Source organism: Bos javanicus, chromosome 11, assembly GCF_032452875.1.
Source record: "Bos javanicus breed banteng chromosome 11, ARS-OSU_banteng_1.0, whole genome shotgun sequence".
NCBI classification, from domain to species: Eukaryota; Metazoa; Chordata; class Mammalia; order Artiodactyla; family Bovidae; genus Bos; species Bos javanicus.
Window position 1 is genome coordinate 6,359,582 of NC_083878.1, and position 22,192 is coordinate 6,381,773.

Consider the following 22,192-nt stretch of genomic DNA (forward strand, 5'->3'; position numbering starts at 1 on the left):
TAATTTAAATCAGTTTCCCAAGTTAGCAAGTCATGTGTGCTGCTCTTAACCGGCAGGACCTTTCTAGAGAGATATCTAACCATTTTTTAAACTTAAAAAAAAATGCATTTAGCTGCGCCAGGCCTTTGTTGTGGCACATGGAGTCTTTGCTCTTCATTGCATCATGCGTGATCTCAGCTCCCTGACCTGGGATCCAATCCAGGCCCCCTGTATGGGGAGGACAGAGTTTTAGCCACTGGTCCACCAGGAAAGTCCCTCTAATAGTCAATTCAAGAAGTCTTCAGAATAGACATCTTCAATGACCAACCAATTTCTCTTCTTTCCATTTTATTTTAGAACTAAGGAGGCACTGAACTAGAGAATTCTCCAGTTGCCAGCATTAGTTAGGTCACACGGGATTTCCCAAACTTGAGATTCCCAAATTCCCTGGCAGGAATCCCTGCAGGGTTTTGCAGGTCTAAGGGAGGAACCGAGCAAGTCTGGGTCACACCACTCGGTGGTTCCCAGCCTGGAGCGAGCCCTAGTCACCTGGGCAGGTGTTTCTGCTTTCTGAAAACATTTTTCGGAAATTTTGTTAAAACAACTCCGTACAATAGCTCGTGTGCAGTATGACTCCATTTCTTCAAATAGTGTAGGATTGAAAATTAATTTTGGTTATGAGAAACGCGTGGTCTATAGTTATTTGCATTTAAAAACTCTTCTACCATGAATAGTCATGTGTGTTAATTAAGAGAGTTTTTCAGTTTCTAATAAGCATTTTCCAGAGGCTTATCTGGACAATGGTTTCTCCGGGGCACACTGCCGGCGGGCGGGGGGGGGGGGGGGGGAGGGGAGGGGTGCGCCTCTCGCTCGCGCACGCGCAGATGACAACTCAGCGCTGCTCTGGGGCTCCGCGAGACTTCCGCAGGGCGAGATCCGGGCCCCGCCGGCGGCTCGGCCCCTCCTCCAAGCCCCGCCTCAATTTCCGGCTTTTTGCTCCGCCCCCTCAGCGTCTGGGGATCTTCTCCCTGGCCTGGCTCCAGCAGCCTCGCTCTGGCTGCGCGCTGCCCTCTCTTCTATTGCCGGCTGGGTTCCAGGCTTGTTTTGTTTGCGACGCTGTCGTGCCACAGCGCGCTTTACGGCCGCAGGGACGGAGCGAGCCGGCGCCAGGGCCCCTCCGGCCGTGAAGCAGGACGGGGGAAAGAGGTTGATGCCCGGCGGCGGGGCAAGCGCGTCATCTGGCCGGCTTCTCACCGCCGCGGAGCAAAGGGGAACCCGGGAAGCGGCGGGGTCGGCGTCCAGGAGCGGCCCGGGAGGCTCGGGCTCCGGCGGCAGAGGCGGAGCGGGCGTCCCCGGGCCGGGGAGCGGAGGCCCTGGGGGCCCCGCGGGCAGGATGAGCCTGACCCCGAAGGAGCTCTCGAGCCTGCTGAGCATCATCTCGGAGGAGGCGGGCGGCGGCAGCACCTTCGAGGGCCTGTCCACCGCCTTCCACCACTACTTCAGCAAAGCCGACCACTTCCGCCTGGGCTCGGTGCTCGTGATGCTGCTGCAGCAGCCGGACCTGCTACCCAGCGCGGCGCAGCGCCTCACGGCGCTCTACCTGCTCTGGGAGATGTACCGCACCGAGCCGCTCGCCGCCAACCCCTTCGCCGCCAGCTTCGCGCACCTGCTTAACCCCGCGCCGCCCGCCCGCGGCGGCCAGGAACCCGACCGGCCGCCCCTCTCAGGTACGGCTGGGACCGCCTTCCTGGAGCTGCTGGGCCTTCACCGGCCTGGGAAATCCGTCGTCTCCTTTTGAAATTCCCTCCCCACCCCCTCCACCAAGTACGGACGAGTGGCAGCTTCCTGGCACCGAAAATTAACCGCTCCCCCCGCAACAGTAGGAGCCGTCAAACCGTGCAGCTTAGTGTGGGGCTTGACGCTTTTGTGCCTCACATGCGGTTCGTTCTCGTCTAGCCCGTCAGAGGTGTGTGAAGTTGTAAGTAACGACACACTTTATCTGCCCCCGGCTTTAAGTCTCAGGAGAGTCAATGAGAAGTCATTCAGAACCGGAAGACGTGGTTGAGGCGGAGATACACATTACGCAGGGCTTCCCCGGTGGCTCAGTGGTAAAGAACCCGGCTGCCAATGCAGGAGACACGGGTTGGACCCCTGGGTCACGAAGATCTTCTGGAGAAGGAAATGGCAACCCACTCCAGTATTCTTGCTTAGAGAATCCCATGGACAGAAGAGCCTGGCAGGCTACAGCTCATGGGGTCGCAGAGTGGGACACGACTTACCAGCTAAACAACAAAGGATTATACTAGCCACCTTCTTGCTGTTAGGTGTCCTTGGTTAACGCGATGGGGTCACAGGATAGAAAACAGCCTCGAATTCACCGCCTAGATTATAAAACTACTACTGGACATTATGTAAAAGGTGTGTTTTCTGCAACTTTGGTGAGACCGGTGGATTTGATGTGAGACTGCTTTTTTTTGTTTTGGTAACTCAAGAGCTTGTTTATGAGACTTGATTTTAGGAGAAGACCTGAAGCCAGGAGAGGAGAACGGCATAGAGGAGAAGATGGTGATGAGTGTCTGGGAGATTTAGACAGGGCCCAGTGTAGTGGGCAGAACAGGTTGTCAGAGGTGGGAAGCAGCTTGATCTCATAGTCCTTAGGCAGTGAGGAAACAGGTAAGTCACTCCTTAGGAAGGGACTGCTTTTCCGGGAGCCAGAAGGTGAAGGCAGGATTAATGTAATACTAGAGAATTTTTTCCTGCAGGAGAGGGCTTCTGCAGTTAAGCTAGTCATTGTTGCTGCTGGCAATTCTTCTGGATCTAAAGCATCTTCTGATTGGTTGCCTAAAAGGGGCAACTTTTGTATTCCATGAGATATCTGTAGCGTGCAGGTTCTGAACCTGACTTTCAGGAAGTTTGAGAATGTCCAGAAAAGTGACTGCAAGGTGTGTTGTGTGTGTGTATATGTGTGGTCTGGTCAAACCCGCCACCCAAGATGGACAGAGACAGTGTGGGATTTGGGTCTGAGAGCCTTCTGAATTTTGTAGGATGGGTTAGGTAAAGGAACTGTGACTTATGTAATGTTATTCTCAAATGCAGTGAGTCTGAAACTAGATCTAGGCTGTTAACTTTGTATTGTAAATACATTTCCCAGGAAAGAAATCCATAGATTGGTTATTTTGCCTGTCTCTGCCTCAGTTTACTTCTCTGTAAGCTGCAGATAATAATTCCCAGCTGGCAGAGTAGGCAGCAAGCATCTACCTGCAAAGCAGAAAACCAGAATTTGATCCCTGGGTCAGGAAGTTCCCCTGGAGAAGGGAATGGCAACCCATCCAGTATTCTTGCCTGGAGAATCCCATGGACAGAGGAGCCTGGCAGGCTAGTCCATGACATGGCAAAGAGTTGCACATGACTTCAGTTCAGTTGCTCAGTCGTGTCCGACTCTTTGCCACCCCATGAATCGCAGCACGCCAGGCCTCCCTGTCCATCACCAACTCCCAGAGTTCACTCAAACTCAAGTCCATTGAGTCGGTGATGCCATCCAGCCATCTTATCCTCTGTCGTCCCCTTCTCCTCCTGCCCCCAATCCCTCCCAGCATCAGAGTCTTTTCCAATGAGTCAACTCTTCCCATGAGGTGGCCAAAGTACTGGAGTTTCAGCTTTAGCATCAGTCCTTCCAACGAACACCCAGGACTGATCTCCTTTAGGATGGACTGGCTGGATCTCCTTGCAGTCCAAGGGACTCTCAAGAGTCTTCTCTAACACCACAGTTCAAAAGCATCAATTCTTCGGTGCTCAGCCTTCTTCACAGTCCAACTCTCACATTCATACATGACCACAGGAAAAACCATAGCCTTGACCAGACGGACCTTTGTTGGCAAAGTAATGTCTCTGCTTTTGAATATGCAATCTAGGTTGGTCATAACTTTTCTTCCAAGGAGTAAGTGTCTTTTAATTTCATGGCTGCAATCACCATCTGCAGTGATTTTGGAGCCCCAAAAAATAAAGTCTGACACTGTTTCCACTGTTTCCCCATCTATTTCCCATGAAGTGATGGGACCAGATGCCATGATCTTCGTTTTCTGAATGTTGAGCTTTAAGCCAACTTTTTCACTCTCCTCTTTCACTCTCATCAAGAGGCTTTTTAGTTCCTCTTCACTTTCTGCCATAAGGGTGGTGTCATCTGCATATCTGAGGTTATTGATATTTCTCCCAGCAATCTTGATTCCAGCTTGTGCTTCTTCCAGCCCAGCGTTTCTCATGATGTACTCTGCATAGAAGTTAAATAAGCAGGGTGACAATATACAGCCTTGACGTACTCCTTTTCCTATTTGGAACCAGTCTGTTGTTCCATGTCCAGTTCTAACTGTTGCTTCCTGACCTGCATATAGGTTTCGGGACTAACAAACACAGAGTTGTTATGAGGAATAGAAGTAAGTGTTATCCACAATTACTGTTGATAGAGATGGTGCTTAAATCCACAACAGAGGGACTGTCAATGACAAGGCTTATTACATTGTACATCAAGGGGCATATATAGTGGGTATATATATAGTTTTAATTAAAAAAAATTAAAATTAAAACGGGAGTGTAATTGCTCTACAGTATTATTAGTTTCTGCAACAGTGTGAATCAGCTGTATGTATACAAACATCCTCTCCCTCGTGAGCCTCCCTCCTCCCCGTCCCACCCCTTTAGGTCATCACAGAGCACAGAGCTGAGCTCCCAGTGCCATGTATACAGCAGCTTCCCATCTAGGGGGTGCATGTTTTTTGAGCATTTCAGGTGACTCTGCTGCGGAGCCAAGGTTGAAAATGTATCTGAATGTGAGTAGGAAGGCTTCTTCACACTCGGGAAACTTCAGTCTGGCTGAGGAAACACAAACGTGACTGTGGCCTGACACCCAGGGCTGTGCTGGGTGGCACGTACACGGAGCCTCGTGGCACGGGAACTACACCCGTGGAGCCCGAGGGACCGCGAGAGGGACTGATGTTTCTGCTGGATGTTGATGAGGGGTGGTGGGAAGAGAAGGGCGCGGCCCTCTCAGGTATTCAAAGAGCTGCATGTATTGTATGTTTTGAAATCAGGACTCGGAGAAGCTAAGAGGTTTTGTGCAACCGGAATGCAGAGCACAAGCGTTGGAGGGGGAAATGGGAGGAGGAGAGTGCGTCAGGACCAGATGAGGAAGGTCTTATAACGGTGCAGAGCTAGTGGTTGCTTCCTTGTCCCTCTACCTTTTACACAGTTGCTGGCTGCAGCAGAGAAGAAAAGCATTTCTGAGGACTGTAGTTTTTGATTTGTTTTGGTCTGTATACATAAACTTATCTTTGCAGAAACTGAAGCATGTTAGAAAACAAAGCTCTTAATAGCTCCACAAACTTAAGTTTCATTGACATCACCTCAGATCACAGTGAATCATTTGACATACAACAGTTGGCCCTGTACATCTTTGGGTTCTGCATCTAAGGATCCAACCAGACCCTTGGGGGGGTGTGTGGGGTGGGGGAGTTCCAGAAAGTTCCCCAAAGCAGAACTTGAATTCTGGCAGCTATTTACATATCACTTACTTTGTACTTACCTAGCATTTACATTGTATTTACCTAGCATTTACATTGTCTTAGGCACTGTAAGTAATCTGGAGTTTAAAGTATAAGGAGGATGTGTGTAGGTTACTTTCAAATACTACAGCTTTTATGTATAGGACCCAGGCATCCCTGGATTTTAGTATTTGCAGGAGGTCTTGGAACCAGTCCTTGGGATGATTCCTTAATTATATTTTCATAAATGTATTTGGTTAAACAAATCTTCGATTATAATTGTCTTTAAAGATACATGAGATGCTAGTTTTATCAGGCTCAAGATAATTTCTAAAAATAACCATTAGCAAAATTGTCATACATTTTTTTGCTTGTGTATTTACAGGGTTTTTACCTCCTATAACTCCACCAGAGAAGTTTTTTCTTTCCCAGCTCATGCTGGCACCCCCACGGGAACTCTTCAAAAAGACACCCCGGCAGATCGCCCTTATGGACGTCGGGAACATGGGCCAGTCTGTGGACATTAGCGGGCTTCAGCTCGCCCTGGCTGGTAAGGCAGAGCCACGGTTCAGGTACTCATGCGCAGAGGCTGCTCTGCAATTCAGATGTCTCTACAGTGAGATCCAGGGACCACAGATATATTTATGGATGATGCAATTGTGTCTTCCTAACTTTAAGAAAACAAGGAAATAAGCATCAATGACTACAAGGGACAGCTATAACTACAGTGTGTATGCAATAGTATCTTGTGTTTTAACAGATTTTCCCCTGGTTCCTACTGAGGTCTAAATCTTTTGAGGTGTTTATTGGCCATTCAAGCTTTTAAAAATAAAATACTCATTGAAGTCATTAGCCCATTTCCCCCCCTATTTTTAAAGACTGATTTGTGGGAGTTTTGGAGAAAAAAACAAAAAAGCTTGAACCTGGCCCTTTGCTTGTGTGTTGTAGACAAGTTTCTCCGGTTACAAGCTTGTGTTTTCACTCTCCTTGTGCCGCATTTTAAAGTGTTTTTTGTTTTAACCTTTTTCAGAACGCCAGTCTGAATTGCCAACTCAAAGTAAGGCCAGCTTCCCTAGCATTCTCAGTGACCCGGACCCAGATTCGTCTAACTCTGGATTCGACAGCTCCGTTGCCTCTCAGATCACGGAAGCTTTAGTCAGTGGACCAAAGCCACCTATTGAAAGTGAGTAAATCTGATTTTATATTCTTTTATATCCTTGGTTTTATTTTAGCAGTGTCCTACTGAGACTCTGGTGTTCTGAAACATGTTGTTTTCGTTTATGCTGAAACATGAATCTTTTAAAAATTTTATTTTATTGAAATAGTTGATTTACAGTGTTGAGGTAATTTCTGCTGTACAGCAGAGTGATTCAGTTATATGTTCTTTTTCATATTCTTTTCATTATGGTTTCACACAGGATACTGAATTTTGTTTCCTGTGCTATATGGTAGGACCTCCTCCCTTATGCTAATCCCAGAACCCCAGTCCACCCCTCGCCCGGGGCAGCACACGGCTGCTGTGTCTGGGAGTCTGTTTCAGTTTCATGGATAAGTTCATTCGTGTCACATTTCAGACCCCACGTAGCAGTGGTATATTCGTCTTTATCTGTCTGGTTTACTTCACTAATATGATAACCTCTAGGTCCATGTTGCTGCAAATGGCATTATCTCATTCTTTTTCTTTATCTGTGCATCTCTCAGTGGACAGATTGTTTCCATGTCTCAGCTATTGTGAACAGTGCTGCCCTGAACATACGGGTGCGTGTTGTCTTTTTGAATTGCAGTTTTGTCGATACAGACCCAGAAGTGGGATTGCTAGAATATATGGCAACTTGTTTTTAGTTTACTGAGAACCTCCATGATGTTTTCCACAGTGGCTGCACCAATTTACATTCCCATCAGTAAAGAAGGAGAGTTCCCTTTTCTCCACACCCTCTCCAGCATGTTATTTGTAGATTTTAATGATGGCCATTCTGACTGGTGTGAGGTGGTACCTCATTGTAGTTTTGATTTGCATTTCTCTAATAATTAGCTATGTTGAGCATCTTTTCCTGTGCCTATTGGCCATCTGTATGTCTTCTTTGAAGAAATGTCTCTTTAGATCTTCTGTTCATTTTTTGATTGGGTTGATTTTTTTGCTGTTGAGATGGATGAGCTCTATGTATATTTTGGAAATTAAGTTCGTGTTGGTTGCATCATTTGCAAATATTTTTTCCCAGTCTGTAGGTTTTCTCTTAGTTTTATTTATGGTTTTCTTTGCTGAAGAAAAGCTTATAAGTCTGATTAGGTCCCATTTGTTTATTTTTGCTTTTATTTCTATTGCCTTGGGAGAATGATCTAAAAAAACAAAAAAAAAATTGGTGGGATTTATGCCAGAGAATGTTAAACATGAATTTAATGAGAAACTTCTAGTATGATGTCTGGAACATAGTAGATATGCTCAATAAAAGTTAGTCTTTAATAAAAATACCAAGTTTTTTTTTAATTACATACCTAAAGCTATACATTCCCTGAAATAAGGTTATTTTTGTATCTTATTACCTTTTTTGTTTTATACCTCTTTATTAATCTCATCATTAATAATGGAGAATAATAATGGAGAATCTCATCATTCTCCATTAAAGTTTTACTGAGTCTTACGGCTCTTACTTTAATTCAAAGAAAACACCTATTGAAGCTTATGGAACTGTATTTTTTGGTTTTATAGGCTTCTGTGTGGTTTTAATGATGACGGCATGCTTTCTGCTTAGGGATAAGATTATGTTCTCCAGACTGTAGTGTTACCTTGAGTTTGAAACCTGCACTGTGACTCTTCATGCCGTTTATAGTAGTTCTTTGGCATAAACAACTCTCAGCTAGTCACAGTGTATGGGAAGGCCCAAGGCACAGAGGTGGTTATTTAATGCTCGCTGGGCACAGCTGTGACTGGAATGGGCCACTGGAAAGGGATGTAAGAAGGAGACCGGTCAGGTATCAGGTCCGAGTCTAGCTGAACACCAAGCATCCTCACCTCATGTGAACTTTCTCTTGATCACATAAGTACTGCATCTCCTAAAATGTTAAAACACTTTCTGTTAATAGCCTGCAGAGATTCAGTGCTGGTTCTGGTGAAGAGATGGTATTAGTTTAAGATAAAGGGATGGGGCTTCCTTGGTGGCTCGGTGGTAAAGAATCTGCCTGCCAGTGCAGGAGACACGGGTTCAATCCCTGGTCCAGGAAGATCCTAAATGCTGAGGAGCACCTGAGCTTGTGCACCACAACTATTGAGCCTGTGCTCTAGAGCCCAGGAGCTACAAGTACTGAAATCTGCGTCCCTAGAGCCCATGCTCCTCTGCAGTAAGAGAAGCTGCGGAAATGAGAAGCCCGTGCACTGCAGCTGGAGAGTAGCCCCTGCTCTCCACAACTAGAGAAAAGACCATGTAACAACAGAGACCTAACACAACCCAAAAAAAGACAAAGGGACGATTCTTAGCCAGAAAATAGACATTTTCAATGAACTGGAGTATCCAAGTCTGAAATTTGACTGGGGCTTGGTCCATGGGAGGAGACAGCCGTCTTAGGCCCTGTGTGAAAACCAAAGAGGGGCTGAAGTTTGCGCAGGACTCCCAGCCAGTGTTTGTTTTCATTTACTGAAGAGCATTTATATCTTAGGGATCAATCGTTATAACAGTTGAGGTATTGAGTCACTCCCCTGTCCTTTTTTTTTTTCTTTTCACTGTTTTATTAAAATGATATAGCATTTGTGAATTGATGGGTTTATGAAACTCTCCAGATTCGTTTGAGAATGTCTGGTCAACCATAGTTCTCACCTGCCCATTTTATCTATACATAATTTGCTACTGCAAGGTTTTAAGAGGCAAAAATAAAACTGGTACACATTATATGGTCTCTGAATAAAATAGTGCTGAGAACAGGATGACTGAGATCAAATAGTGTTTTATTTTTCCCATCAAAAGACTTACCAATGAAGTAAGTGGTGTCCTTTTGCTACTGACCATGATTGAACCAGGACTTGGCAGGGGGTGGTAATGCTTTCCTCTGCTCTCCAAAGATTGATAGATTTGGTCTCTGGTATAATAATTCTGTGTCAGCATTTCATTCTTTCATTTGTGTTCTGGAAAAAACCGACTTTATGTCATTTCTGCTTCTGATTTTTGAATCACTGTGACCGTGTTGTCCTTATTAAGCAACCCACTCCAGTACTCTTGCCTGAGAAATCCCGTGGACAGAAGCTGCCTGCAGGGCTACAGTCCATGGGGTCGCAGAGTCAGACATGACGGGGCACGCCCGCATGCACAGACGTGGAGTTTATACAGAAGTGTGTGAGTGTCAGCCGACCCACAGCAGCAGTCACACAGGCTCCTCTGATTGCAGGCCATTTTCGGCCAGAGTTCATTCGCCCCCCGCCTCCGCTGCATGTGTGTGAGGACGAGCTGGCCTGGCTCAACCCCACTGAGCCTGACCATGCGATCCAGTGGGACAAGTCAATGTGCGTGAAGAACAGCACCGGTGTGGAGATCAAGCGAATAATGGCTAAAGCCTTCAAGAGCCCCCTGTCCTCTCCTCAGCAGACACAGGTATGTGTTTACCATCAGCGTTTTCCTGTATTGAATTCACCAAGTGGTTTTGTTTCTCATAAAGTGATAAACGACCAGTGATCACTAGTGGGAAGTATCTTGGTCCCTGAAGCTTCGTTTGGCCTCCCACTCTGCTCGCTGCACTGGTGGGGCAACGAGTCTGGTGCCCAAACACCTGGCAGCTTCTGTCTGGGATCAGTTCGCCCCTGGGCGAGGGGTCTGAGGTGGCGCTCACTTTGGGGCACTCTGCTCTGGCTCTGCTGCTGGGTGCTTCGTGTACGCTGTTGCTAAGCTGAACGGGACTGACTTACCCCGGAGGGTAAGTCCGCAGTCACTCACATCTCACCAGGGAGGGAAACCAGCGCCCATCACACGGTTGGTCGGTCGTGGACTCAAAAGTCCCTGTGCCCGACGATGAGACTTCCTTCAGGCAAGACGGACGCTGTGGGTAGTTCCTGTTGGTGCATCTTACCCAGTTTGCACTCTCTCCCATTAGAACTTGTCAGGAGGTACATTTCCAACCCGGTTTACCACCTAACACCATCTTCAGAGTCAAGTAACAGCCTTGTTCGTAGATCACTTTGCTAACCAGTCAGTCCTGAAAGAGTATGTGTGTACAAGCAAGTAGATGAGGAAATAGCATAGAAAATGTATGTAAAGCAATGTACAAATCTGGCAAAAAACACTATTTTTGCGGACACATATTTGAATAACAGAGTGCGTGTGACTCACACTGTAGTGTAGGCAGTCTGACCCCCGACCCCCCCCTCCCCAGGTGCTGGGCAGGCTTCAGTTCCTGAGTTTCCTGATGACCTCTGTGGTCTGTGCTTTTCAGCAGTACTAGTTGGTAAGATTATTTTTGATTATAACCAAAAACAAAAAAGAAAAAAAACCTACCTACAAGGGACTTAAGGATGTTATTGTTAAAATCCAGACAGTATTGATTCTGGTTTCATGCCCAGGAGGCATCAGTGTTATTTATAAACTCTAGTGATGGTGCCTGGTTGTAATACCTGACAATTCAAACATAAGTGTCAAAATATCAAAGCATGATGATCATGGGTTTGAGGGAAGATACTGATGAAGTTGGTTCAGTGCAGGTAAATTTTATAACATTTTAAAAATAAAATACTTGGGTATTTTTATATGCAGGAAAGAGAACTTCTAACTTAAATTCTTTTTCTCTCTTTAAAAAAACTTGATTTTATTTAGCTCCTTGGAGAGTTGGAAAAGGACCCCAAACTTGTTTATCATATTGGCCTCACTCCAGCCAAACTTCCTGACCTAGTGGAAAACAATCCTCTAGTTGCTATAGAAATGTTGCTGAAGTTAATGCAGTCAAGTCAGATCACTGAGTATTTTTCAGTTCTGGTCAATATGGATATGTCATTACATTCGATGGAAGTTGTAAATCGGTAAGTTTCTGTACTCCATCACATGCTGGGTGGGGGCGGGGGCATGTATATAGATCCTGATTAAATGATTAGAAGGGGAAAAACTCACAACATTTTCTTCCCCTGGCATTGTTAGTCTGAGAACACCCATTAAATAATCTGAGCTTTAGTGTTAACTGCAAATGAATTTCGCACCCCAAGGAAGAACGTGGAGGGTATTCTGAGCGTTTAACACTGTCTTAACCACTGGACCACCTGGGGAGTCCACCTGTGAAATCTAATTGCTAAAATGTATTTCCCTATATGTGATTATATATTCCTAGTGCTCTGTGCTCAAGTCCCTCAGTCATGTCTGACTCTGTGCTTCCATGGACGGTAGCCCAGCAGGCTCCTCTGTCCATGGGATTTTCCAGGCAAGGATACTGGAGTGGGTTGCCATTTCCTATTCTGGGGATCTCTCTGACCCAGGGATCGAACCCAAGTCTCCTGCATCTCCTGCATCGGCAGGTGGATTCTTTACCACTGCACCACCTGGGAAGCTGTATAGTCTTTATATAAATTACAGGTGTTGCATTATTTCTGTTAGTGACTAAAGCTATATCATGGGAAGGTAGGGGCCAAGGAGCTGAGACAGTTCCAAGAATACCTTCCTAGAATTCCCGGCATTGTTCTCTGAACCGCTCTTTGATTTGGTCTTCTTGCTCTGCTGTCATCAACTGTCAGGGAAGCAAGAAGAGGTTTCTCACTTTGTTACTTTGCTTACAAGTTTTAGGTACGTCACAAATTTCACAGACTTGGAGGTTAGCTTGGGAACCTGCTGTTAAGCTGTTCATATGTAGTGTAGGTCAGGAAGATCCCCTGGAGGAGGAAATGGCAACCCACTCCAATGCTCTTGCCTGGGAAATCCCATGGACAGAGGAGTCTGGCGGAGTACAGCACATGGGGTCACAGGAGAGTCAAACACGACTTAGCAACTCAACAACAACAAGTAGTGCAGCCACACAGGCAGGCTTGCCTGGCGTGCTCCCAGTTTGGGCTTCTCATCCTCAACCCCTCCACGTGGTGTCCTGTTCTGAGGGCTAAATCATATGGCCTTTCTGCTTACGGGGAGATCCATTCTGAGCACCAGACAACCACACTTCAATTAGAGCACGACCTTTGTGGAGCACTCGTTTGTAAGGTGGGGATTATTGTTTTTTAACCTCCTTATAGCTGTACTCAGAGACAGCAATGGCACCCCACTCCAGTACTCTTGCCTGGAAAATCCCATGGACGGAGGAGCCTAGTAGGCTACAGTCCATGGGGTTGCTAAGAGTTGGATACGACTGAGCAACTTCACTTTCACTTTTCACTTTCATGCATTGGAGAAGGCAATGGCAACCCACTTCAGTGTTCTTGCCTGGAGAGTCCCAGGGACGGGGGAGCCTGATGGGCTGCCGTCTATGGGGTCACACAGAGTCGGAACGACTGAAGCGACTTAGCAGCAGCAGCAGTATAGCTGTACTAAGCTGGGAATTCCCGGGCAGTCCAGTGTTTAGGATTCAGCACTTCCACTGCTGAGGGCCAGCATTCACTCCCTTCAGTGGGGAGGGGGAACACGACTAAGATCCCCAAATCTGCATGGTGAAGCCCCCCGCAAAAAAGTCCTTTTAAGTTAATCAGCTGGTGGGAAAAGCCTAACTGAAAGCCCAGGGCAGGTGTGTCCTAGGGCAGCACAGATCTGGGGAGGGAGAGAGGAAGCACGTTTTCAACCTTCATTTTCTGTCGCTTGCAAGACCTGTCAACCTGCTCCTTCCGCCGCCTTCTCGTCTGAGCCTTTCTTCTGTTCGGGTCCTCCAGGCTGACCATGCTGAGTGCTTACTTACTGTCTAAACCAGACCGTAGGCACTTTGTCCAGGGATAACTACATCCTTTTATCAGTGTGGACATGATTTCAAGGGTGGGGTCTGCTGTGGGAGCCCCACCCACCCCCCTCATTGTGCATCACCCCATCCCACGCGTCACCAGCAGCCTATGGCTGCGTTTCCTTGGAGCCTTGTGGGAAAAAATTCTGTAGTCGGGTAATGTGCCACGCCCACCCCCGATTCTACACTTCACTTAGATTATTTACTGATTTGAAGAACACTTCTCTCCTTGGGTTTCCATTTAAGTCATATGCCCTGTGAATCCTTCCCACTTACACTGCTCCTTGAGCAAACATTTGCCTCATGTAAGTACTCAGTCATGCATTGTGCTGTTCAGTTCCTACCACGCCTTCCTTCACAAGTACTCCTTGCATAGCACTCATGTGTAATCAGGTTGGTATTACTTAGGTAGACGGAGTAACTGCCCACATCGTCAGAGCCTGGATGGTAACTAGAACTATGATTCAGCCAAGACCACCCAGGGACATGGTGCTCAGCGCTTATTACATATGATGTGCAGACCTGAGAAACGGAAGTGTCACTTATTAACGGGGGGTGAGTGGGGTGGGTGGCTCCGATGTTTACCTGCATAAACCATTAATATTAGAATTTTCACTAAGTGACCGAAATTAACAGGCCTGCCTTTATTTTTATGAAACAGACTAACCACAGCTGTTGATCTACCTCCTGAATTTATTCACCTTTATATATCCAATTGCATTTCTACCTGTGAACAAATTAAGGATAAATATATGCAGGTAAGTCACAATTTCTGTAACCTTTATAAATACCTGCCCTGAACAGATGCTGACACAGGCTCCTCTTTCAGAACCGTCTGGTGCGTCTCGTGTGCGTCTTTCTGCAGTCCCTGATCCGTAACAAGATCATCAACGTGCAGGACTTGTTTATAGAAGTGCAGGCCTTCTGCATCGAGTTCAGCAGGATCCGTGAGGCCGCAGGCCTCTTCCGGCTGCTGAAGACCCTGGACACCGGAGAGACGCCTGCCGAGACCAAGGTGTCCAAGTGATGCCTCTTGGGACCTCCTGTTCACTGTTCAGCTGTGCTGTGCTTTCCTTTTTAAATCTGTCCAGACCCGTGATTGCCTGGTTTAATGCACATAAACATCACTCTCTCCACTTAGAGTCTTGCCTCCCTGGGTGACTTTTCCCTTTAGATGAATTTTTGGTGGGAACCTGGAAGAATGCGTCCTGTAGGTCTTGCTGATGGCTATCCACAGGGAAAGGTCATCCCAAAGTCACTGCACTCGGGAGATGAGGCCGTCAGCATTGAAGAGCAACAGGCTTATTTTTGCTTAAGATGTAAGTCATAGGCTTCTGATGAGGCTTTAGGGAGAGTAAATGAAGACCCTCTTTAAGAACATGAATTCCTGCCCCTGGGGCCTGGAGTCATCCCGGGATGGCAGCCTGACCCTTGAACTTCTCACTGGGCCCAGTGTGAGCCATGGACACACATGTAACCTCATGCTTGCTTTTCACGGGGACCTAAAACAGAGTAAACACTTTTCTTGGGCTGTCCACCAATGTGGGGATTCCCCAAAACTGCCTTTGGGGGCTGTGATAGCTGGTAGTTCTCCAGGCTTTCTCTCTTGATGTTCGGTGCTCTGGGAGGAGGACAGTCCTGGGAAGCTGTCCTCACTGAGTGGGGTGTGTGCCCCGCCTGTGGGCTCCTGTGGGCTGTTACCCCTCTTTTAACTCTGGACAACAGTGCCTTACATTAAAGTTTTCTATGAACTCTATCATCTGATGTAGTTTTTACTTGAAGAAATCCCCCACCTACTGAGGTACTTTCAAAGCATACTCTATACAGAAACCTGAGTAACTCACCTTCCAGTCCAACTCTTAGCAAAAGTTAAAGATTAGTATAAATTCCAGCCTTGTAATATTGGCAAAACGGTATGCCTAGATGATGAGAAATTTTAGCTTAGATATTCTCATAAAGGGAAGGATTTATAAATATATCAGCTTCAAAAGGACCCAAGCTGGCCTAACAGGTATGCCTTCAGAAGTCTAAATATGGACGTAACTTCTTTCCACACCTAACTTTTCTTTGCCCAGGGCTGAGGTGCGGGCATCACCATTTTGCACATTAGCACTGGGCAAAGAAAGCTTATTAGCCAGTACCATCTGTGATGGTGAAGTTTCGCCCATACCACTGCTGGAAGCGCCCAACCTCGGGTCAGGCCCTGCCGATTCTCGGTAAATGAGAGCTCCCGGCCGGCAGCCTGGATGCACACACAGAGCTTGCCTGGCACATGTCTTCTCTGTGAGGCCCTCAGTCATGCGGCAGCCCTATGCCTGGGCACTGTCCCAAGCTACGGAATCACCAACTTAAGCGGCACAGAATGTCAGAAATGTGGTACCACACTTCCCACGAAAGGACACCTGTTGTCAGTCTGACGCTAGAAGACCATGTCCTTTCCAGCCTCACCTGGGAACGTGTGTGCCAGCAGCTAGGCACTTCTCTGCCCTGGGGCATCCACAAGTTGCCACCCACGCAAACACTGATTTGGGGCCACAAACAGGCTTTTGTGGGCAGATTTGCAAACGTGGCCTGTGACTAAAGACAGACCATTGTTCATCATTTCTAGGTTACAGTCCTGGTGTTTACTTGACAGAGGAAAGGGTTTCAGGTGTATTTCAAATAAACAGCTTACAAAGAATAGTAGTTACATTTAGAGAACATTTTATGGGAGGAAAAAAAAATCCAGAAACATTTACAACACCAGCAAAAAGTTCTTCGTTAAACATGTTTAAAAGTAGAAGAAAGTTTACCTGAAATAAAAGGAACTATAATCCTGGGATTTGATAACTGCATCAACTTTTAAGTTTAATCAGATGAGTTCATGTTTTCTAAAAACCACATCTTGAATTCTCTGGACTTTCAGTTCCAATTTCTAGCTTTAATATCTTCAAATCACCTGCTTAAAAGAAGACAGCAAGACGACCTGTTAAAATGACATCTTAGGGTAGAAAGATGTTTGAAAAAGTATTTGTGAGCCTAAAATATAACTATTTCAAATACCTTTCTTTAGCAATATTGTTTGTTTATGCAACTCTAAGAAAATGGTATCATTCAGACAAATGATACCATGATAAATGGTATCAGAATAGACAAACTTTGATAAATTTTAATGGACTCAATGGACATGAGTTTGTGCAAACGCTTATGTGGAAAATCCTTAAGAAAAGGACTTCCAAAATCCTGAGATTCAATAACTAATCAGCCTAACAGGAAACATAAGTGTTTTCCCAGGTTTCTTTTTATCCGTTGATAAATAAGCCTCCAACGCGTCAAAAAGAATGGGTTGACTTTTCTTGTACTAATCTTAAACTAATGTAATGCAAATACTTTTTTGATTTACAACTTGTTTTGTACTTTCCTGTTAGAATGAGGGCACACTTCTAGATACATGGCTGATGATGACATTGTTTTACTACTGTAACTAGTAATCGATGTGCCAGTACTTTTGAAAATGAAATGCTTTTAAAAGTGTTTTAAACTTCAAAAATGAAAATTAACTGGGAAAAGCATTGGTGGCTTTTCTAATTGGTGATCTTGTGACAGAAGCACAGCGTGCAGAAAAATAAGATGAACTCTGGTTCAGGCCAAAGTTCTGTGCTCTGTAAGCTGCAAATTAGAGTTTACACCGAGCCTGGAGAAATGCTTTTGACTAAAACATGTAAGTACCTCAGGTTCTAGTTAGCCACATATATGTGCTGACTTTACCTCAGCCCTCACTGATCATACGAGTGTGCTCCAAAACAGACTATAGCTAAGCTAAGCCGTCTTCCGGGGGCATCTGGTTATGTTGGGTATCTTGTCCCAGTGAAAGCAACCTGGTTCCTGAATGTCTTGTGCCTGTGTGCTCAGTGAGGTCTGACTCTCTGCGACCCCATGGGCTGCAGCCCACCAGGCTCCTCTGTAAATGGAATTGTCCAGGCAAGAATACTGGAGTGGGTTGCCATTTCTTCCTCCAGGGGATCTTCCCGACCCAGGCAAGGATTGAACCCACGCCTCTTGTGTCTCCTGCATTGGCATGTGAATTCTTTACCATGTGGTCTATTACTATTATTATTGTTTTCATGATTCTAGCGGTCTTTGGTGTATTAAGTGTATCATAAAACATGAATAATGGTGCTTACTGCGTGCTGAAGCCCCAAAGTTCCCCAGGGTTCACCAATCATCTCTTGTTAAAAATGTATGAGCTTGCTGGAAAGGCCCATTTTGGAAACCGTGCCCCGACGTTACTGAGGTCAGACCAGAGGTTCGCTTCAGGAGGTTTTGTCATCGTGTACCCAGAGAGAGCCAACTGCCAGGGGGCACACTGCAATTCGGCCTTTTAGTGTCATCATTCCTCAGTAACTGTGGGGCAGCCCTCCAGGGAAGAGTCTGGGCGCCCACCACTCCCAGCAGGCAGGCGCTGTTACCTGTTCAGGTGCGGTGTGCACATCCCTCCTGCAGGCGGCCTGGCTTTCTGACAGGAAGCCCCGAAGCTGCCCAGCAGGGGGCGCTGGCATCCACGGGTCCATGCTGTCCACACATCACCGAGGCCCTCACAGTTAAAAACAAAGAACAGTCTCTGCATTACCTGTGAACAAAGCTTTCAAGACAACTGTCAGAAGGAAAGCGATTCCTGCCATTAAGTAATACAATCTGAACTAAATCTCTCTGCTTTACTAACCTTTCTTCATTTATATTCCCCAGATTCCCAGCATTTTATCAAAGTTGTGTTTCAGCAAAAATTCTAGTAACTGACCCTTTATCACGTCTACCTAAGAAAATCCTTTTGAAAGGAAACATTTTCCTTACCAAGTACAAAAGGGTTTTCTGTCTGCTCTTGCAGATTTCCTTATCTGCTGTTAAAGACTTGTGTTTCTAAAGATGAGAGTACTGTAATTTTTCCAGTCTCTTATGTTTATAACGTAGGGTCAAAGTCTCTTTTTTTTGACTGTGCCTCACAGCACAGGGGATCTTAGTGCCCTGATAAGGGGTGGAACTCGTGCCCCCTGCAGTGGGAGCACAGAGTGCCAAACAGTGAACCCCAGAGGAGTCCCTCAAACCCCTGAATTAGGTAAAGCTCTGCCTGACAGCCGCTGGTAAGAACTCACTCGCCCATAATCATCAAAAACAATTCACCCTGATCTGTCAAAGCACTCTTTAAAGTCAGCTTCACTGGCTAATGGGAAGAATTAAAGCACTTTCCACTAGTATGTGTCTTAAAATACAAAGAGCAATCTACTTGGTATAGAATCAGGGACATAGTTTCCTATTTGCAATGAACAACACAGAAGGCAAATTTCAGAGATAATGGCTATTATGGAAACCCACTGCAGTGTCTGTTGAAATGAGCGCTCAAAAGTAAGGCAATTTCTATCCCAATAGCTCTTCCCATGGAGTCTGGCCTCCGCTGATTATCAGTAACACTGTTTAATCACCTAGAGTTTCACTGAGTGGCTGGAATCAGAGTGTCCTAAGTAACTTGGAAAAAAAAAAAAAACTATATAAACTTTACATCTTAGATACAGCTATAAGAATAAATTGTTTACACTTTAAAAATTATATACTCTAGTAAACATTTATTTTTACCATCAAATAAAGATGTACACAGTAAACAGTTTGGAAGATACAAAGGACTACAGTTTCAAGTTGTAAAAACACTAACTCTTCCTCACTCTGGACCTCCCACCTCTATGAAGTGACAGCAGAGCACAGTGTGTGTGTGTGTGGTTTCTGGCCACCCCTGTGGCATGCAGAGCTTCCGCAGTCGGGGATCGAACCTGCAGCCCTTGCAGCGGGAGTGCAGTCTTACCCACTGTGTGTCTCATCACTTTTCCAACTTAGAGAGCGGCCCCCACAGCTTCAGAGCGGCCTAATTCCCCTGCCTCCAAGGAAGAACAGCAAACAAGAGTAGGCGGGAGAGATGATGAAACAAGTTCACTGCTTTTTCCATGGCTTTAAAATTAATCTAGAAAACTGGTTACTGGTTGTAACAGCAACTGGAAGTCTCCATCTATCACCCTTTTAATTGTAAGATTAAACTGTAGTTGGAATCAGTAAATTCATCATTTACCTCAAAAAACAAACAAAAAACCCCAAACAACCCACACCAGAGTCTGTTTACTCCATTTCCTTAACCAGCAATGAAGAACTTCATGCTTGCATGTTACAGCTTTTTTTATTTGTAGAAAAAAAGGGACAAGACTTCCCTCCCCATCAAGGTTATTAGAAGAAATTAGATAATAAAAGGGAGAAATAAAATTACTCAAGCCCACCCATACTTTTCTCACAATTCCAAATTTAAAAAACAACAATGAAAGTGCTCTCAGGTTTGGAAATCTCTAAAGTACAAAGGTGTAAGAAAGCAACAGACTTCTCTCATCACACTGACAAGTTTAATGTTCGAAAAAAGCCTTTCCTCCAGGGAAACTCGCATGACCAATTACTGAATATAATCATGCAACTCCATTTCAACTAGTCTAAAGTCAACATGCTTAGGCTAGAACCATCCTAGAGAAGACGGAATCATCTTATGATACATTTCAATAGATAAATATATCAAGACTAATCAAAAAGTATCTTGAAAGAATAAAATAGCTCTTTGTATACCAAATTAGAACCTGAAAGGTAAAAGAATGTACATTATTTTCACATATACAAACTATGCACTAAAGTAACAAAAATAAAATGTCCTTTAATTCGAGCCCAGGCTCTGTCCGTGACATAGTCCGCAGGTCTCGCACTAGCAGGCAGGTCCGTCATGCTGAGCGTCACTCCTGCCTGTCTCTATAACAAAGCAACGGGAGCCAGTGTTAGTCGCTGGGCATATCCTGGGCTTTGGTTACATAAACACTGTTACGTTTGGAGAGCGTCATTCATGAAACAAATTATAGAAATTTTTAAATAAAACTTACATGGAGAAACAGCAACCTATTCCAGACAGAGAGTTAAGAAAATATAAAAACACCTGCTTCACGTAGAGCATGAGAGCTTTTCTAGTCTAATTAGCAAGCATGTGGTCAGCACTGTGCAACAGAAAAGATGCAGGCTGAGCTGCTGGGATTAACTAGAGTGTGTTTCCAAACACGCAGCGATGGCATCACCACCCATGAAGACAGCAGCTTGCGTTTACTGGGCAATGTATATTGACCCTACGAGCTAGAGACGGCTACATTATTATCCCCAATCTAGAGACTGGAAATGGAGACCCGGAGAGGTTCAAACTGGCATTCGAGTCCAGTAGGATGTTACTAGGAAAGGAGAACAGAATAATTTTGGCACAGACGGTTTCTTTCAGGAATACAGTACCTCCTCAAAACTAGGAGAGCCAAGCACTGTGAGTTCACCTACAAGCAGACCTGAGGTCAAGTGGGCCAGAGAGGAGCCCACTGCTGCAGACACCTTCTCCAGGGAGTGGGCTGCCCTAATAACCCCCACCTTCATCTCCACATGCTCCTGAGGGTCGAGAGGGTGTTAGGTTAGCTACTGATGCAGTTACATTATACTCTGGAAGTCCTAAGGTCGGCTGGAAAGAATTAACTTTTTTCCAATGTAACATTTCTCAAATGATGTTGTTATGATGGTAGGCTAGAAAAAATATTAACACATAAATTACTTGTCAAATTTACTGGTGAACAAATACTTAGAAATTCAGCTTAAGAATTTTACCTGTCCTGAAATATCTCAAGGGTAGTCAAGTAGTAGAGAAAACAAATTTCGTTTCCCTTCTGGAGACTGAAGGAAACGCAAAAATTACAATGAAATGCATCTGGGCTCACTGCAGTGGAACTGCTGAGAACAGGGCGGTTTATTCCCAGCAGGAGACCCGGCTAGGAGAACTCCTACACGATCAAGCTTTCCACTTCCTAATTCTCTGAAATTCATCCTCCCTTTTTCTTACACAATGCATTCTTTCTTCCTCTGGTTCTGCTTTAAAACTTCAGTTCTCACGTTTCTATCTTTGCCTCCCAGATTCTAAAAATGTACAAAAAAAAGGCAAACCAATTCAGTTTGAATATTACCAATTTGGAAAAATATGCTTCTTTTTCCAGGTTGGCAAATTCAAAATTAGAAGCATCAATTCTTCTCAGTTAATCTATAAATTAATTCAACTATAATAAAAATTTTCATGGGATTTTCTTATACATGGTAAATTGATTTTAAGATTAATCTTAAAAAATGCAAAACAGCTCAGAAATTTTTTAAAATAAGAAGAATAAAGATGAGGGAATTTGCCTTACCTTGTGAATATCACAACATATTATTCACAAGTAATGATCACTAAACAACTGACAAGTGGTTAAATATTTGGGAAAAATAGTTCAGTTAAATCTTTTCTGAAGCTATGTGCATTAAAGATTTAATAAGCATAAAATACAAAACCACAACTGTTAGTAAAATATAAGTTAATAACCCCGAGAAAGACTTTCCTAAGTTAGCATTCTATCAAAGGCAGAATCATGCAAAGTATGAGAAGGCTGGACATGATAAAAAACAAAGCAAAGACCAAAGAGCTCTTAGAACCAATATGAAAAAGTTAATTTTTCTATAGAAAAATAAATTAAGGATGAAATGGGCAACTCAGAAAAGAAATAAAATGACCAACAAATATGAAAAGAAGATAGTTGCATCAGTAACTTTAAAAATGCAATTCTTTCTATTTTACCTATGAGGAGGACACAGACAGACAGGTGGTAAACATACACACTGAAGTTATCTCAGTGTTACTGATGATAAAAGTCCACCAGCAGGATGTGGTTTACAGAAACTATACTGAACCCAGAATA

At 44.8% G+C, this 22,192-nt stretch overlaps 2 protein-coding genes and 1 non-coding gene across 18 annotated transcripts in view; 1 reads left to right on the forward strand and 2 right to left on the reverse strand.

The window, feature by feature from the left end:
• Positions 1 to 1,048: 1,048 nt before the first annotated feature.
• Positions 1,049 to 15,144, forward strand: CNOT11 (CCR4-NOT transcription complex subunit 11). The gene is made up of 7 exons (XM_061431750.1): positions 1,049 to 1,706; positions 5,899 to 6,063; positions 6,544 to 6,696; positions 9,888 to 10,090; positions 11,303 to 11,505; positions 14,050 to 14,146; positions 14,218 to 15,144. The coding sequence occupies exons 1-7, from the start codon at positions 1,190 to 1,192 to the stop codon at positions 14,413 to 14,415; spliced, it is 1,536 nt and encodes a 511-aa protein (XP_061287734.1). The 5' UTR covers positions 1,049 to 1,189; the 3' UTR covers positions 14,416 to 15,144.
• Positions 6,809 to 22,192, reverse strand: part of RNF149 (ring finger protein 149) — a 38,453-nt gene continuing 23,069 nt past the window's right edge. For 3 of the 16 annotated variants that reach the window (XM_061431771.1, XM_061431767.1, XM_061431754.1), the window contains 4 exons: positions 17,837 to 20,192; positions 16,181 to 16,329; positions 9,476 to 14,731; positions 6,809 to 7,850 (listed from right to left, as the gene is read on the reverse strand). In XM_061431771.1, coding sequence (XP_061287755.1) covers positions 20,149 to 20,192 — 44 coding nt within the window. In that variant the 3' untranslated portion in view covers positions 6,809 to 7,850; positions 9,476 to 14,731; positions 16,181 to 16,329; positions 17,837 to 20,148. Of the gene's footprint in view, positions 7,851 to 8,523; positions 8,565 to 9,475; positions 14,732 to 16,180; positions 16,330 to 17,836; positions 21,381 to 22,192 lie in introns of all 16 variants that reach the window. The other 13 variants (XM_061431763.1, XM_061431764.1, XM_061431758.1 and 10 more) reach the window with 13 other exon arrangements.
• LOC133257891 (small nucleolar RNA SNORD89) lies at positions 17,656 to 17,769 on the reverse strand. Its single transcript, XR_009739749.1, has one exon. It is a non-coding gene; the product is annotated as a small nucleolar RNA SNORD89 (small nucleolar RNA).

Excerpts from the sequence above, each read along its gene's own strand:
- CNOT11 (XM_061431750.1), top strand. The coding sequence starts at position 1,190 with ATGCCCGGCGGCGGGGCAAGCGCGTCATCTGGCCGGCTTCTCACCGCC. Across the intron at positions 1,707-5,898 it reads CGACCGGCCGCCCCTCTCAG|GGTTTTTACCTCCTATAACT; the intron begins GTACGGCTGGGA and ends GTGTATTTACAG. Across the intron at positions 10,091-11,302 it reads CCTCTCCTCAGCAGACACAG|CTCCTTGGAGAGTTGGAAAA; the intron begins GTATGTGTTTAC and ends GATTTTATTTAG.